Here is a 17,872-nt window from a genome sequence, read left to right as displayed (position 1 = left end):
TGGTTATCACATGGGATGTGACCGTAAGATAATTCTGGGTAGCCCTGGAGGTCCAGCCGTCGGTTGTAATTGATACACTATTTGCTTTTCTGAGGGTCTCAATTACCTTACATTTTGTTTCCCTGTAAAGCGCTGGCATGACAGTCTGGCTAAAGTGGGGATGTGATGGGATGGTGTATTTGGGCTCCAATTTGTTGACGAGTAGCCTAAATCCTTCATTTTCTACGACAGAAAACGGCCTCATATCTTTCGCCATGAAAACGCCGATACACCTTGTGATCTCCTTGGCTCTCGCACTCGTCGCCGCGAGTGGGGCTGCAAATCCGCCGGTCAGTGTGGTTTGGCCCACTAACAGGTTTTTATGTGCAGACAGCGGTGACTGGAGCTTTTCACGGTGGTGACGGTTTGTATGCTGCATCATGTTTGTTGTGCTATTGGTGTATATTAACATCTTCTTGCAGTATCTGCACACAGTTTTTGTTTTGTCCGTTACCACCTCACCGCTTTCATTTTTAATCTTCGGAAAGCCAAAATGCTGCCACACATCCGATTTGAATGAGGTTGGTGCATCCTCAACATCAACGTCATCTACACTTGCCGCCGCCATTTTTGCTACTGTTTAAAGTTACAGCTTGTTCGCTGCTTTCGCGCCTGCAAAGCGAGGTCAAAATATAGGCTACTGCTTCAGCGCCCCCTGCTGTTTAAAGCGTGTATCGCGATTCGTTTAACATCTCAACCGACACGAATCGTCACATATTATTATCGATTTTCAACCGACTCGGAGTGCATCGTTACATCCCTATTACTGACTATATTTACATATTCTCCAATAATGCAATTATAGCCAATTATCACAGTAAGGGCATCATGAGGCTAAAAAACACTGCACAACTTTGCCCCAGATTTTTGCCTTGATTTGTGGTCGAGCTTTAAATAGCACTTCTACAAAAGCCATGTTTGTTCTGAATACAGTCTTATCCTTGCAATTTGCTATGCTGCGGATCAGTGGTTCCTAATCATGCTCCTAGAGAACCCCTAACACTGGAAGTTTGATGTCCTATCTGACTCACATTTAAGGTCTTGGGTAGGGCTGCCAGGTTTTCACAACAAAACTTGGCCATTGGTACTCAAAAGTAGCCCAAAACTAGCTCAATCGCATTTCAGGGATGATTCCCCAATATCCCACATTCCAGGGGGTAAAATACAAATTTCATCATTCCAGGGGCTAAATATCATGTTATCGCTTCAACCCGCAGACATGAAAAACAACAGGTGTAAAAACCGCAAACTTGGCAACACTGGTCTTGGGAGTCTTTACTAATGAGCTGATGAGTTAAATAAAGTATGCTAGCTAAGAGAAACATCTAAAATGTATACATGCATACATGCTCATCATCACAATACATTCTCCTAGAATTCACACTTTGCATTCAGTTAACCGATCCATAAGAATCATGCATGACTTGAAAGTTTATAAAGTCAATCGATACCTTTATGTGCTTTACAGATGAACTTGAAGTCTTTATTAATTCAAAATTCAAATTTATTGTATAACTTGGACAACTGTGCCAGTTGTTTTGGCTACTTTTATTAAGAGTTTGGTAATAGGCAGCGGAGGCCCGCCCACTCTGATGACAGCAACCCCCCACCCCCCACCCCCCCAGTGTATTATACAAATATCTATTTAATCTATTTTAACACAAATAGAGAACTATTATAACATCTCAAATAACTAAAATAAATTAAATGTTTTTTTTACATAATTCTTGATGAATCTGACTGACAGCAATGTCAGCCAATTGTTAACGTTTTGGGCATGTTGCACATGTAAATTCATGTGTGTTCACCTATTCAGTTGGACTGTAATTTGCAGCTGTGTGTTAGAAAATGCTAGAAGAATAGCAGCAATGCATAATTCTGTAAAAAAAAAAAAAGACTTTTAAAACTCACACTGATGAGGGAGAAAGCACGTCCATCAGTCCGCAATTAATTTTAAGTAAGGCAGTTCCACTTTTGAACTGGTTCATTCTGTGAAGCCGGGAAACATACTGTCAGGCTGGTTATGAATGTTATTTGAGCTCAGTCAATGTTCAGTCAGCGTTCAAAGTGGTTTGGTGTGCTGTGTCTAAAGAAGTTACTTTTATTCTTAAATTTATATTACAATTTTGTTTTGCCCCACAATAATTTCATAATGCAGCACCGCAAAACTGACGCTAGGCTAGCTTACACCTTTTTGAAAATGTTTTGATTAAAGGTATTGATTAAAGGCCCATAATTAAAATAATTAACACTGCAATCAAAAAAAACTTAATAAAAAAAAAAAACACACAAAATACATTTCTTCTCTCTATTAAATTATATTTTTAATTAATTAATTTACTTATTTGGCTCTAGCCTAGATATAGATGGGCCACAAGAGTAATATTAAGGAAGTAAATTGAAACATTTAGCTACTGTATACCCAGGGCGCGAATTGTGAAAAAAAAAGAGGGGGGGGGTGTTTTGAAACATTTTAAATCATTAAAAATAAATAATGAGAACATGAACTAGATGACATCATGCACTGATTACCATATTTATGACCATATTATGTAAGTGCGTGTTACGTGACCATGGTAATAAACCAAACTGGTACAACATAACATACAAAAAACCATAGACGCAGTGACATTGCAAAAATAATTTAATTTAATGCAATAATGATTTTTACAAAAACAGAGCGTGGTGGTAAAAATCACAAAACAAACAGAAAGAAAATCCTGATCTCACCTAACTACAGCACAAGATAAAACTTACCTACCTCCCGACCAAAAACAAAATGTTTGCCGTGAGTCTTCCGGGTCCTCTAACTGCTGCACTAACTAATCTAAACTAAATAACATGAAAACACCAATCACCAGAATTTACACCACCACCGCTCTAAAAATCAACTATAAATACAAACATCAATCCCATACCGGATCACGTGCTTGTGGAAACGGAAATATTAACTCAACACAAAAAAAAACCTCCACAAAGATAATAAACTGAGCCGTGCGAGCCCAGCGAGACACCATGGAGCTGTGCTCCGTCTGCCAGCGGGAGCAGATGAGAATGAAAGGAGAGCCCGCCTCGTTGTACGTCAAACAAGGCTTCTTTAAAGTGGGTTGCCCCACCCACTAACAGCAAACACCTGGACATCATTGACCTAGAGGAGAAAAAATAAATAACGGGAGCATAACCGCAATTAAGCAGCTCAAACTACTCAAATCTCTTATTAGCGTAACACCCCCACCCTTAAGAAAAAAAATTGGGGTTGAAATCAATAATAATTAATAAATACTTACAAATAAATATTTACAAACCCATTAACATTCAGCAATGGCACCAAAACCCTGCTAAACGAAAAAATTGTTTTTTTTTACAATTTATTTTCAAGTTTATCCCAATCAAGCACAAGACAATGCATCTGCAACTACATTGTCGCGTCCTCGAATATGCCTGATCTCCAAGTTGTAACCTTGCAGTATCAAACTCCACATTAAGCGCTGGTTAGAATTGCGCATGCGATCAAGAAAAACCAAGGGGTTGTGATCTGTGTATACCACAACCGGACATGCAGCACCTCCCACGTAGACCTCAAAGTGCTGAATGGCAAGCACAAGAGCAAGGGCTTCCTTCTCTATGGTCGAATAAGCACGCTGATGACCGTTAAATTTGCGCGAAAAAAAATAGACCGGGTGTTCAAGACCATCCCTGTCTTGTTGTAGAAGAACAGCTCCTGCTCCTAAATCACTCCCATCAAGGGGAGTTGTGGCCTGATGGTTAGAGAGTCGGACTCCCAATCGAAAGGTTGTGAGTTCGAGCCCTGGGCTGGCAGGAATTGTGGGTGGGGGGAGTGCATGTACAGTTCTCTCTCCACCTTCAATACCACGACTTAGGTGTCCTTGAGCAAGGCACCGAACCCCCAACTGCTCCCCGGGCGCCGCAGCATAAATGGCTGCCCACTGCTCCGGATGTGTGCTCACAGTGTGTTTGTGTGCTATCACTGCTCTGTGTGTGTGCACTTCGGATGGGTTAAATGCAGAGCACAAATTCTGAGTATGGGTCACCATACTTGGCTGAATGTCACGTCACTTTCACTTTCAACAGCAATAGAAAAAGGCAGAGAAAATCAGGAGCGGCTAACACAGGCGCAGTAGTCAGCAGTGCTTTAACAGACTCGAAAGCAGCCTGACTCTGTGGAGTCCAATTGTAGGTCACTTTCGGACTGAGCAAATCAGTGAGGGGCGAGGCAAAAACAGAGAAATTTTAGCAAAATGACCGGTAGTAACCTACCATGCCAAGGAAGCGACGAAGTTCGCAACGAGTGGTTGGAGGAGGATAATTCAAAATCGCTTCAACTTTAGACTGGACAGGACGCACCTGCCCACGACCAACCACTTTACCCGGATATACTACAGTAGCCTGGCCAAACTCACATTTAGCCAGGTTAATGGTTAAATTAGCCTCCGATAACCTATGAAACACCGTGGAAAGATGGGCCATATGAGAAGGCCAGGTGGCACTATAGACCACCAAATCATCCAGATAGGCTTCGCAGTTAGGCACACCATCCAGCACGCCATTGATGAGCCTTTGAAAAGTCGCGGGAGCGTTTCGAAGGCCAAAGGCCATGGCGGTATACTGTAAAAAATGATCTGGCGTTACAAAGGCTGAAATCTCTTTAGCACGAAGGGTCAACGGAACTTGCCAGTAACCCTTCAACAGGTCAATTTTACTGACAAATACAGCTGAACCCAGGCGATCAACACAATCGTCGATACGCGGTAATGGGTAGCTGTCAGGTTTTGTAACTGCATTCACCCTTCTAAAATCTGTGCAAAAACGCATGGAACCATCACTTTTTGGAATGAGTAAACAGGGCGAACTCCATGTACTATTACTAGATTCTGCAATGCCATTTTCCAACATAAACTTTACCTCACTCTGAAGCAACAACCTTTTGTGTGGGTTTGTACGATAAGGATGCTGTTTAATCGGAAATGAGGCCCCCACATCAATGTCATGTTCTATTGCCGTTGTTCGACGAGGCACATCAGGAAACAAATTCTCATGTTGTTTAATCAAGGAGATTAAGTCATTACGTTCCAATGTGGATAAACTAGACAAAAATGAATCTAGATCATTAAGAACCTCAGAATTCTTCATTCTCCCTTCAATTACCTCCATCGATGGAATACGACCCTCATCTTCAAACAAAGCACTGACCACAGCACCCGGTTGTACCGACGAAAATGCACTTTCAGGTTGTGCCTCAACTACCAACGAGGAAACAACTCCAGCGTCACACTTCTTGGATGGCGGCACGGTTGTTACGCAGGTCTCACTATTTCTGACAGTTGGAGAGCAAGGAGATTTGAGCTCAGAAGTTGAATCTTCTCGACCACAATACAACTTCAAACGGTTAATATGACATAGTGTGGTCTTTCTCTTTCGATCAGGAGTCGAAATGACATAAATCAAATTACTCACCCGCCGTTCAACACAATAAGGCCCGCTGTAACGAGCCTGCAAAGCAGAACCCATCACAGGAATCAACACAAGAACTTTATCACCAGGACTGAAACTTCAAAAAACAGCCTTCTGATCAAACCTCTGATTCATTCGTTTTTTACAGAGACCTAAATTCTCTTTAGCCAACTGGCATGCACAACTGAGCCTATTATGCATGTTGGACACGTAATCACACAAACTGACAGACTCCTTAGGCTCAACTAGCCATGACTCTTTCAACAGCTTCATAGGCCAACGAACCATGTGACCGAAAACAAGTTCTGAGGGGCTAAAACCCAAACTCTCTTGTACTACCTCACGCACAGCAAAAAGAGCAAACGGTACACCTTCATCCCAATCACGTTGAAACTCGAGGCAAAAACACTTGAGCATACTTTTCAAAGTCTGATAGAACCTCTCAAGTGCACCTTGAGTTTGCGGATGATACGGGCTGGACGTAACATGGTGGACAGCGAGCTGGCGCATAGCTTGAGCAAATACACGGGATATAAAATTAGTACCGCGATCAGTCTGAATGGTTTTCGGAAGACCAAAAAGAGAGAAAAAACCCACCAGGGCCTTAACGATGACAGGAGCTGTGATTTTACGGAGCGGAATAGCTTCTGGAAAACGAGTCACGCTACACATTATGGTGAGTAACCATTGATTTCCAGACTTTGTTCGGGGCAATGGGCCAACACAGTCTAAGATAACGTTTTCAAAAGGCTCAGACGTAACCGGAATCGGCTGTAAAGGTGCAGGTGGAATCACCTGGTTAGGTTTGCCAATTACCTGACATAAGTGACATGTTCTGCAATATCTCACGACATCCCTTTTAATACCTGGCCCAAAAAAATGGCGTAAAATTCTGTCAGTGGTCTTATTTACACCAAGATGACCAGCAAAGTGATGGTCATGAGCTAAACCCAAGACTTTATCACGAAAGGAGACTGGGACAACAATTTGTAAGAAAACTCTCCACTCATCTTGTGCTGAGGCCATAAGAGGTCTCCACTTGCGCATTAAGACACCATCTCGTAAAAAATAGCCATGCGGCGAATGTCTTCTTCAGACATAGCTTCTGAAAAGAAAGAAGCAAGAGATGGGTAAATTTTCTGTTCCTTAATAAGCTGCTCTCGACTCATAGAAAATTTAGGAACATCAGAAGGGAACAATACTGAAGCAGAATTCGAAGGTAAATCACTATCGTTAAAGAGTGGAGGTTGAGCAATAAAAGTGTCACTAAGATTAAGTTGATCCTCAATTTCATTCTTTTTTTCATTTCTCACCATAGCACGAGTAACCACGCTAGACGAAAAAACCTCGGGGAAGTTAATTGACAGGTCATCAGTACAGGTTTTTGGAGCTACATGAGACACTATGGGACAAGGCAAGACCTTTCCACCACACAAGTCGTTACCAAGTAGCACAGCTACGTTTTCAATTGGCAAGGAGGGGCGCACACCCACGGTAACATTGCCAGTAACCAAGTCAGACATAAGATAAATCTCATGCAGAGGGACACTAACATAACCCATTTCAAATCCACGTACAAGAATACTATCACCAGTAAAAGTCTTATCACTGAAAGACAACACATCTTGCAAAATAAAGCTCTGTGAAGCACCAGTATCACGCAAAATTTTTACGGGAATTTTTAAGTGCTCACCTGGCAAAGAAACAAAGCCATCCATTATAAAAGGCGCAAAACTATGATTGTTAGTATGGGTGTCATCCCTACTCACAGGCAAGTTCGAAACACACAAACCCACCTCTGATCTATAAGAAGCGGATTGACTCGCTGCCTTATTTTTACGCTGTAGCGAATAACACTCAGACAAAACATGACCACGTTTCTTACAATAGGCACAGGTTGCAGCTGTAACGTTAGGTACCGACGGACGCCGATCTAGAGGGCGGGCAGAAACAGGCATGGTTTCTCTACACATCTTGGACACATTTGGATAACTTGAAGCGTTTTGTGCGAATTTAGAATTAGAAGGAACACACTTATGAGTGAGTACATACTCATCGGCAAGCACAGCTGCAGGAACAGGAGTTAAATTCTTATGCTCACTAACATGAGTAGTGATTGTTTGAGGAATACCATTTTTAAAATCTTCAAGAATAATCAAATCACGAAGAGATTGAAAAGTTTTTACTTCTTGAGAGCTAAGCCATCGATCAATAACATTTCTTTTTCTCTAACATACTCGACAAATGTGAGAGCGTCGGGTTTCTGATAACTGCGAAACTTTTGTCGATAAGCCTCTGGCACAAGAGCATAAATGCGTAAACAGCATGTTTAACTTTTTCATAATCAGCTGCGTCTTCAAGAGTTAACGAGGAATAAGCCTCCTGCGCTTTTCCAGTGAAAACGCATTGTAACGTCATGGTCCAAATCTCTTTGGGCCATTTAAATGTTGTCGCTACACGTTCGAAATGTGCAAAAAACTTATCAACTTCGTTGAGTGATAACACCACACCTTGTACTTTCCAGGTAGCTGGCTTGCATCAATCTTGGAAAGGCCTTCTGACAACTCCTGAAGGATGAATTTCCCCATATCCTTGTCTGAGAGACCAGATGTATAATTCAATCAGGACCACTTCCGTCAAGTATATTTATGACAATTATAATTGCATACAGTTAGTGTTGGCAGTATGGTTATGTTCTGGGCAACACTCCACATGCCTGTCCATGCAGCCATGCTTGGACAGAGCGGGGAGAGCAGCAAGACAAACCCCCCTGGGGTACAGAACAAAAGCATTATAAGCATATATAATTACAATTCACAATTACATGAGTTGTAAACAAAATGTCATAGAGTCTGCTTCCAATGAAGACACTGTAAAGAAAGAACAAGTTAGATCAAATTACAGGTTCAGTTGGTGGAGTTGGGGTTGGAGGAGGGAGTTAATTGCAAGCAGCAATGCAATGGAAAAGACACTGAATAATGGGAATTTAAATAAACCGCGGCTGATAGCTGTCAAGCCTGGATTGGTACACGTCAGGAACAGCTGACTGTCAGCTGATGCAAGCGTGACTAACATGACCTGACTGAACTGACGCGATGCTCGATAGTCTTCCCAGGCTTCGGATGGGCTGATCCACGATGATGGGGATATTTTCCCCACTGATGGTGAAGGTGACTCTGTCATTTCTTTCACCCTTTCGCAATGAGAGGCTCCTTGACTTCTGTGGCTTGAACTTCATTCTGGCCCAGTTGATCAGCTCATCCAACCTCCTGAGCAAGCTTGTTGTACATGGGGTGGTTCGTAGCAGGCAGGTAATGTCATCCATATAGCTCCTTAAGGACAGAAGCCTCTGACCTGCAGGCAGCTGGACTCCACACACCACCTGCCTTGCTCCGATCAGGATGACCTCAAATGCTGCCCCAACGAGAATGGGAGAAATGGAGCATCCCATTGCGATCCCTACTTCCAGTTTTTGCCAACCTTTGGTGACTTTCTTCAGTGGAAAACACAAGTGTATGTGGCCACTCAACTGAGACTGCTCTGCTCTCGGTTACTGAAGCCCTGCTACTAGCAACAGCAGCTTCAAAATCCTCAGTACTCATCTTACTGGACCTGTCTGCTGCTTTTGACACCGTTAATCACTAGATTCTCCTGTCCACCCTCAGAAAGATGGGCATCTCTGGAACCGCACTCCTGTGGGTTAATTCCTACCTTTCTGACAGATCCTTCAGTGTGTCTTGGAGGGGTGATGTTTCGAAGTCACAACACCTTGCTACTGGGGTTCCTCAAGGCTCAGTACTTGGACCACTTCTTTCCTCCATCTACATGACGTCAATAGGATCTGACATTCAGAAGCATGGCTTTTCTTATCACTGCTACGCTGATGACACCCAACTCTACTTCTCATTCCAACCAGATGACCCGACGGTAGCTGCTCGCATTTCAGCCTGTCTGAGTGACATTTCTAGCTGGATGAATGACCATCACCTTCAGCTTAACCTTACGAAGACAGAACTCCTGGTGATTCCAGCTAACCCATTGCTTCATCACAACTTCTCTATACAGCTGGGTTCATCAACCATAACTCCTTTGAGGACAGCCAGAAACATAGGAGTTGTGATAGATCATCAGTTAAGCTTCACAGACCACATTGTTACCACGACCCGGTCCTGCAGGTTTGCCTTATACAACATTTGGAAGATTAGACCCTTCCTATCAGAGCAAGCCACTCAACTTTTTGTCCAAGCTCTTGTTCTCTCCAGACTGGACTATTGTAATGCTCTCCTGACGGGCCTTCCTGCATGTACTGTCAAGTCTCTCTGCTATTTTTCCAGAATGCAGCAGCAAGGGTTGTCTTCAATGAGCCAAAAAAAGCTCAAATTACACCTCTCCTCATCAGTTTACACTGGCTACCAGTAGCTGCTCCCATCAAATTCACAGATTGTTGAATGTTGAATATTAATGCGCCCTGTCATTAATGCGCATTAATAATTTTTGCACAAACACTTGAATATGAATATTAATTCACATTTTGCATATGCATTATAACGTAAATTATTTTTTACATGCAATTATCCAAAATAAAATCAAACAATGTTTCTAATGAAGATAGAACAAATAAGAATAAATGCTGCACATCTACCATCAGTGCAGTGCAAATATTGCACATATTTTACACACCTGCATTTAAATGCAACTGCATTTTTTTTAATTAAATTATATGAAAGCAAGTAGGGCAGTGTGATAAATCGATTAACTCGAATTTGTAATTTACATCAGTTTGTTTGAATGAAAATCGGTTTTCTTTTTAACATCCACCGATGCACCACTCAGGCTCCCATAGTTCCAAGTGTCTCAACCCTCCCCCACGAGTCTGACAGAGACACGCTGCCTAGCAGATGATGAGCGGAGCAGTGAGATTCTGACTGGGGTGGATATTAAGTGTGCTTTCACACTAGCACTTTTGGTGCACAACCGGGTTCAATTGATGTCAAGAGTTCGGTTCATTTGGATGATATATACACTGTTTTCCATACTCGGATGCGCACCCGTGAACCGTACCCGAGTCCGCTTAAAAACGGTGGTCTGGGGTACGCTTAATGTGAACTCTGGTACGGTTCGCTGCTTATGTGAACGCAATCGTTCCAAATTGCGGAAGTGAACCGCTTTTAATGACAAATTATTTGATGAAAATATGTGTTTGTGTGTGTGTTTCACTCACTTTCCTGATGAGTGTGACTGACGCGCTGCAAGCAGAGAGCTGTACATCTCATTTATGTTTGCCTTCAACGTTCTTTAGAGAATTTTCAGTACATTCTTAAGACAGCGGCAAGTGCCGTTATGTCCCGAAGCTTTATAAAAAAAACGAACAGTTCAAAAACGTAATACATAAAAGTGTGGAGAGTAATGTTATGCATTTGCCACCTTCTCCTGCGAAGTCATTACCAAGCAACGGGGTAAACAGCTGCTGGCTTGATGACGCATGCGAACCGCTGTTCAGACTCAAATATTATAATATGAACACAGTCCATTGGGGGCAGGGGAGGGGGGAGCAACCGAACTCGGGTTCGGACCAGGCAAGGGAACCAAGTGTGAAAGCACCCTAAGAGTCTGAGCGTTGTGGTTTTCACTCCCTCCAAGAGCCTCCATCACGAGTACAATTCATGCCAACAGCCCGTAATATAACTGCATATTCAGCAAGAATTCATGTTAAACATATTTACCTATGGCTTGATCAGAAGGATATAATGACTGCAAGAGTCGAGCGGGATGTTAAAGGCTAAGGAGTTTTTCTGTTTCTTTTACTGATTATTTTCGGGTTAAAGCATGATTTAAACAGATACAGCACATTTACACACAATCGCTTTAGCAATAATGCATTCAAACAAATCTAATCTTACAGTGCTACTACATTATCAGTAGGCTATTTGATTTTGAAATATTGTAGAAATTAATCGATCTGTTTCTGCACAGCAGTAAGCAGATTTAATGCTTACAATGTTAATAGTTTGACATGTGATAGGGAAAAAAGTTTACACACAATAAGCCACTTTGATACTCTCCTGTTATTTTTATTATTTTATAGGCTACATACTTCAAACATACTGAAATACTTTATCCACGGAGTGAAAGCGGAGCGGTGTTTCTGGTATCAGTGAGTTGTTGCTGACCCTGTCCACTCTCTGCCGAGTGAGAGAGATGTTTCACCCGACTAAATCAAGACGACCGCAGCGGCACAAGTACAGTACATCCACCAAAAATCAACCTGCAGCAATGCTCGTTGCATAGCTTGCCAAGCCTTACTTTTGTAGGTCGCATGGCAGTAAATAATACAATATGATCATGCAGTCAATACAGATATTTAATAAAAACATTAAAAACAAGCAGGGCTGAAACATAACCCATTAAAAAACGCACACCAGGTCTACACCGGACATATACTGACACCACATTCAGATGATTTGACACTGTAGTGTGATGTCATCAAGTTTAGACAGACTTTTAGTGCAGTGGAGCACAGATGACAAGTAAAAGCAAGTAAAGAAAGCTCCCTTTAAAATCACTTATGTTGTCAGTTAATGAAGCTCATTTTTACAGAACGTGCATTTTGTTGATTATAATGAGAGAACTTGAGTTTAATCGTGAGGACGATTTATTAATCCGTCCATTCTTTAGAGTTTCAAAGATTTAGCTAAATCGTGCAGGTTTAATTTATTAGTTTCTTGTTTTAGGCTAATTAGGCATAAATAATGTGAACGAAATTATACAGTGCTTCACTTTAAACATGCAACAATTTTTTTTATCAGTTTACAGACAAATGTATTTTTCCCAAGAAGTTATCTGTCAAAATAAAGGACAGGTAACGAATAACAAAAATGAATGTTGTTTTATTAAAGGAATTTTAAAATATAAATTAAAATATAGGCATAATATATGAATATATTGACATTGCATGCATGTAGCCTACCCCCCTAAAATAGGCTACCACTTTTAATGCTCTGATGCAAATTAAACCACAATTCCTTTTGAATAATATATAACACATAATTCATATAATATAAATAATACTGCACACCTTTGAAATGTATCAAATCTAAAATATGGCTTAATACCATGTAGCTTAGAGAAAATATAAGCACAGGCTTAGGCACAGGCTTGACATTTATCTCACTTGAATTCGTTTTAAGAAATACACATAACTTCATAAGTACCAAACTTTCATCTGTGAATATTACATATTAAATATTTTAACTATAGTATTTTTCTTTCATTTTCTGTGACTGAAGCTGTCAAATGTAACACATCAGCGAGGCAAAACTGACGTCCATTTGCGCCACTCAGCAGTCAAAAGCTGCGAATGCACTTTACAAACGCCACGGCGGCTGTACATGCGGTGGTAAAAGAGGCGTTTTCGATGTCTACCTTCTGTATATACTTGTACTAGTTTTCACATAACGTGTAAACATTTTACTAGTTAGACTTTTTCCAAAGACTTTTCCAAACTATAATTCTTAACTAAATTTATAATCAAATGAAATATTCTGAAGTTATATTCAAAATCTTGGAGCACTTCATGCTTAATTCTGCTGACCAGCTTTTTGAAAATGCTGATTTCATTTTCAAGCAGGATTTGGCACCTGCACACACTGCCAAAAGCACCAAAAGTTGGTTAAATGACCATGGTTTTGGTGTGCTTGACTTGCCAGCAAACTCACCAGACCTAAACCCCATAGAGAATCTATGGGTTGTTATCAAGAGGAAGAAGAGATCAAAAAATGCAGATGAGCTAAAGGCCACTGTCAAAAAAACCTGGGCTTCCACACCACCTCAGCAGTGCCACAAACTGATCACCTCCATGCCACGCCAAATTGAGACAGTAATTAAAGTTAAAGGTGCCCTTACCAAGTATTCAGTACATGAACAGTAAATTAACATACTTTCCAAAAGGCCAAGATTTCACTAAATGGTTTTTTTATGAAGTATTCTAACTTGTTGACATAGTAAATTGGTGGGTTTTTGTTAAATGTGAACCAAAATCATCACAATTAAAAGTATAAAAAACTTAAAGACTTAAACTACTTAAGTCTGTGTGCATTGTATTTATTTTATACAGTTAAGTTTCACAATTTGAGTTGAATTACTGAAATAAATTAACTTTTCCCTGACATTCAAATTTATTGAGAAGCACCTGTATTTTCTATAAAAAATTTGAATGTCCTTGCAGTGACAAACAGCTTTATGTTTTATATTTAATTACATTTATGTTATACGTTAAGATTTACAAGAAATATTTTAAATGCTACTATTTAAAAGGAATACCACTGTAAAAAAAGCAATCTTATTTGCTTAGTGTTTGCAAACCAAATTTTATTGCACTTTTGTTCATATAGCAGTTCTTTTAAATGAAAAAGTGCACAATACACAACTTTTGATTGCATTATCAGTTATGTGCATAAAATTTGATTAATTATGATTAAAAAATTAATTTCAAATTTTTTTTCTGTTTAGATTGGTCAGCTGTAATCTCACTGGTCAGTGCTGTGAAAGTTTGTCTTCAGCTCTAAAATTATCAAAAGGCCACCTGAAAGAGCTGGACCTGAGTAACAATGACCTGCTGGATTCAGGAGTGAAGCTGCTGTCTGCTGGACTGACAAGTGCGAACTGTCAGTTGAACATACTGAGGTATTTAGTAACAAAGAAAAAGATTCAAGGGACTTTAACACCAAACATGAATTTTCACATGAATGTTCATTGCAAGCAGGTTTTGTAGAAATAATCAGTATAGAGTAGTTCATACCAGCCACAAACATTCACTCAAGCACAGAATTATCTTTTTACGGCCATGGGTTCTGTTGCTCCTATGTCTGCAAAATGCGCAGCTTTTGAGGCTTTTTCTCCTGATAACCCCGAAAATAACTTGAATTACACTTTCAGTTTTGATCGTACAGATAAGAGCAATACATCAATCGAATCTCTAAAGGGTCTACTTTTATTTGTATACAGACGTAATAATAACAAAACGTAGACATGTCAAGCTTTCTATAGATAGCAGATGGCGCTCTATGCTGCTCAGTGCTCCTGTAGTCTACACTGAGAACATAGAGCGCCCTCTCGCGGCTGTAGATGGTAATGTTTTCTCTTAGTTCTTAGTTCTAAATAAATGAGACTTATAGTCCAGTGCGACTTATATATGTTTTTTTTTCTAATCATGACATATTTTTGGACTGATGCGACTAATACTCAGGTGCGACTTATAATCTGAAAAATACAGTATTTAAAATGAACTGTAACTCATTGAATATTCAACGAAGAGACATGAAACTGCTATCTATAGAAAGCTTGTCATGTCTACTTTTAAAACAAGTGCTACTGAAAACAAGTAATCCATATGAAAACAACGCGATGTCCAGTCTTTCAAGTCTCTCTTCATTATCTCTAATGAGACCACCAGCTGAGCTGCTCGCGGCTTCTGAATGCCCATACAGAAAACAAAGCAGTGAGACTGTTCAAGTTTAATTTTACGGTTTGCTTCGCGATGAGAGGAATAAGACATAATTCACCCGAAGAAGATGTGCTGAGGATTTACCTATTTGAGTTTTGGATTTCCTCAGAAAAAAGAATGAAGTGCCCAATCCGGCAGAGATCATAAACATGAGTATGTCTCTTTTTATTTATTTATTTACTTGTATCAGGTTTCAGATAATGTGGAAACATTTTACTAGTTAGACTTTTTCCAAACTATAATTCCTGACTTGTATAATCAAGTGAAACATTAAGACGATTCAATAACAATATACATTACTATACCATTCAAAAACTTTCCTGTTCTTTCAATTTATCCCCAAAAAAACCTGAAAAAACATTGTCAGCTCTTTTCCACATTAATAATAATAATGATACTAATAACAATAATGGTATGTTACTATGGGAGTGAAAGTAAAAAAGGAGTAAGAAAGTATATTAACATAACTTAACATACAGAGTGTTTTTAGTTGTTTAAATTGCCAAACTAATGTGATATATACTGTTGTTGTGTGTTTGTAGATTGTCTGGCTGTATGGTGACAGAGAAAGGCTGTCGTTATGTGTCTTCAGCTCTGAGATCAAACCCCTTACACCTGAGAGAACTGGATCTGAGCTACAATCACCCAGGAGATTCAGGAGTCAAGCTACTCTCTGAAAAACTGGAAGATCCAAACTGCACACTAGACAAACTCAAGTATGTTGAGCAAGAAGAGTTACACCGCCGTGTGTTTACTTATTATGTCTTATGTGCAGAATGTGAACACGGTGTGTGTTTTATAGTGTGGATCATGGAGGAGAGTTCAGGATTACAGCAGGTCTACGCAAATGTATGTCAGCAAAATCACACCTTTACTGACTGGTGTTGTCTTGTATTCTACATTTTCTCTATTCTTGTGTTCAGATGCCTGTTCTCTCACACTGGATACAAACACAGCAAACACTCGTCTCATTCTGTCTGAGGGAAACCGAAAGGTGACACGTGTGGAAGAGGAACAGTCATTTCTTGATCATCCAGAAAGATTTGATGTATGTCATCAGGTTCTTTCTAGAGAGAGTCTGTCTGGACGCTGTTATTGGGAGGCCGAATGGAGGGGATATTCTGTTATGTCAGTAACATATAAAGGAATCAGCAGGAAAGGACAGAGTCATGACTGTTGGTTTGGACGAAATAAAAACTCCTGGAGTCTGATCTGCTCTGATAATGGATTCATTGCCCGTCATAATAATAATTCAACTGACATACATATCCCTTTACGTTCCTCTCATATAGTAGGTGTATATTTGGACTGGTTGGCTGGGTGTTTATCCTTCTACAGCATCTCGAACACACACACACTCACACATTTACACACATTCACCTCCACATTCACTGAATCTCTGTATGCTGGATTTGGAGTTTATGATTTCTCAGTGTGTTTGCGTAAGATGGAAAAGCCTGTGACCAACCACCGAGGCGTCACATACCCATATAAATGAAAAACTCACGTGTCTGTGAGATATGCTAGAACAAACCTCATTGGTTCTCGTGTCCCACGCACAGACAAATATATTTCTGTGTTTTAATCAATGTATATTATGGCTTAACACTAGAATCGCCAGAGGTCGCTGTATACCTAAAACCACCAGCGGGTAAATTTTACCCACGCTCATTACAACTGTATTTATATGGCTAAAGAACATATAATTTCACTGTATTATGCCACTGTCTTCACAAAGAAGTGTCTAGAGTCATGAAATGATTATGTTTAGTCATTAACTAAATTCTTTTATGTTCAAGACTTTTAATGCAGGCTACACAAATACATAATGGTCAGTAGCCTAAGGTAAAAAAAATAAAAAAGGCATGCACTGACAGCGGAAATTAGAAGCTAGTGCCCTAAATATTTGGGTGGTGCATTATTATACAATGTCATTAATCAATATATTAAGATAACCCCTGCAATTTGATGCGATGACAAATTCAAGCGGACAACTGAATATTTATTCACTTGTTTATTTAAATCATTTATAGTTTGAATAAGAGAACAACACCATTAAACTTTGGTAATTAAAAAGTTTTATTCATTATATCGTATAGATTGGATTTTTATTTATTTATTTCTTCAGCAAATGGCCAGACTAGAATATCAACATAGTAACAAACAATAAACAATATGGAAAGACAAAAATGTAATAATTAAACCAAAGTTTGACCAATTAGAGTAATGTTAAGCTAAAACATGTAAATATGATAGTAAATATGATATCTGGATCACTGTCAGATGAACCGTCAGATGCTAAGCTGAACCAATTTTACTTAATTTATGAAACTGATAACCGCTAACTCAGTGAGTGAAAAGCATTGCCTAGAAATGATAAATGTTAAAACATAGGTGGAATGTAAACAGTGAAAAAATATGTGCATTCAATAGTGGCTAAATTTGACCCACTGGCGCTTATAGGTATAAATGCCCAGTTTTTTTATATGGTTTTATCAAAATAATTTTTAACAACATTGAATTGTAAATGACATCATTTTACTAAAAGTCAATGACTGAGAGACTTGGATGTTTTATTTTAAATCTGCTATATACATTTGAAAAACAGCCATGGGTAAAATTGACCCTGTGGCGATTCTAGTGTTAATTAAGTCTCTCTATCCTAAAGGGAACATGTCACTTCAGAAGACTGTGATTAAATGGCTTGATTCATTTGTACATACAGAAAAAAATGTTGGACCTTTTTGAATTTTGAAAGTTTTGTTTATTTGAATTGTCAGCAAAGGAACAGCAATTTCAGGTTTCATTAAAAAAATCCCAATTTGCTTTTCATAATAAACAAAAAATATTTGGAACAAC

At 39.6% G+C, this 17,872-nt stretch overlaps 1 protein-coding gene across 1 annotated transcript in view; it reads left to right on the top strand.

Annotated features, from left to right (window-relative positions):
- Window positions 1-17,872, top strand: part of LOC127969070 (NACHT, LRR and PYD domains-containing protein 3) — a 47,304-nt gene extending 29,432 nt beyond the window's left edge. Inside the window, exons 7-10 of the mRNA XM_052570696.1 lie at window positions 14,020-14,193; window positions 15,556-15,729; window positions 15,816-15,862; window positions 15,937-17,872. Coding sequence (XP_052426656.1) covers window positions 14,020-14,193; window positions 15,556-15,729; window positions 15,816-15,862; window positions 15,937-16,511 — 970 coding nt within the window. The 3' untranslated portion in view covers window positions 16,512-17,872. The remainder of the gene's footprint in view (window positions 1-14,019; window positions 14,194-15,555; window positions 15,730-15,815; window positions 15,863-15,936) is intronic.

This window comes from Carassius gibelio, chromosome A4 (assembly GCF_023724105.1).
Source record: "Carassius gibelio isolate Cgi1373 ecotype wild population from Czech Republic chromosome A4, carGib1.2-hapl.c, whole genome shotgun sequence".
NCBI lineage: Eukaryota > Metazoa > Chordata > Actinopteri > Cypriniformes > Cyprinidae > Carassius > Carassius gibelio.
Note: the sequence above shows the minus strand (reverse complement) of the source record. Positions and strands in the feature narration are given on the sequence as shown.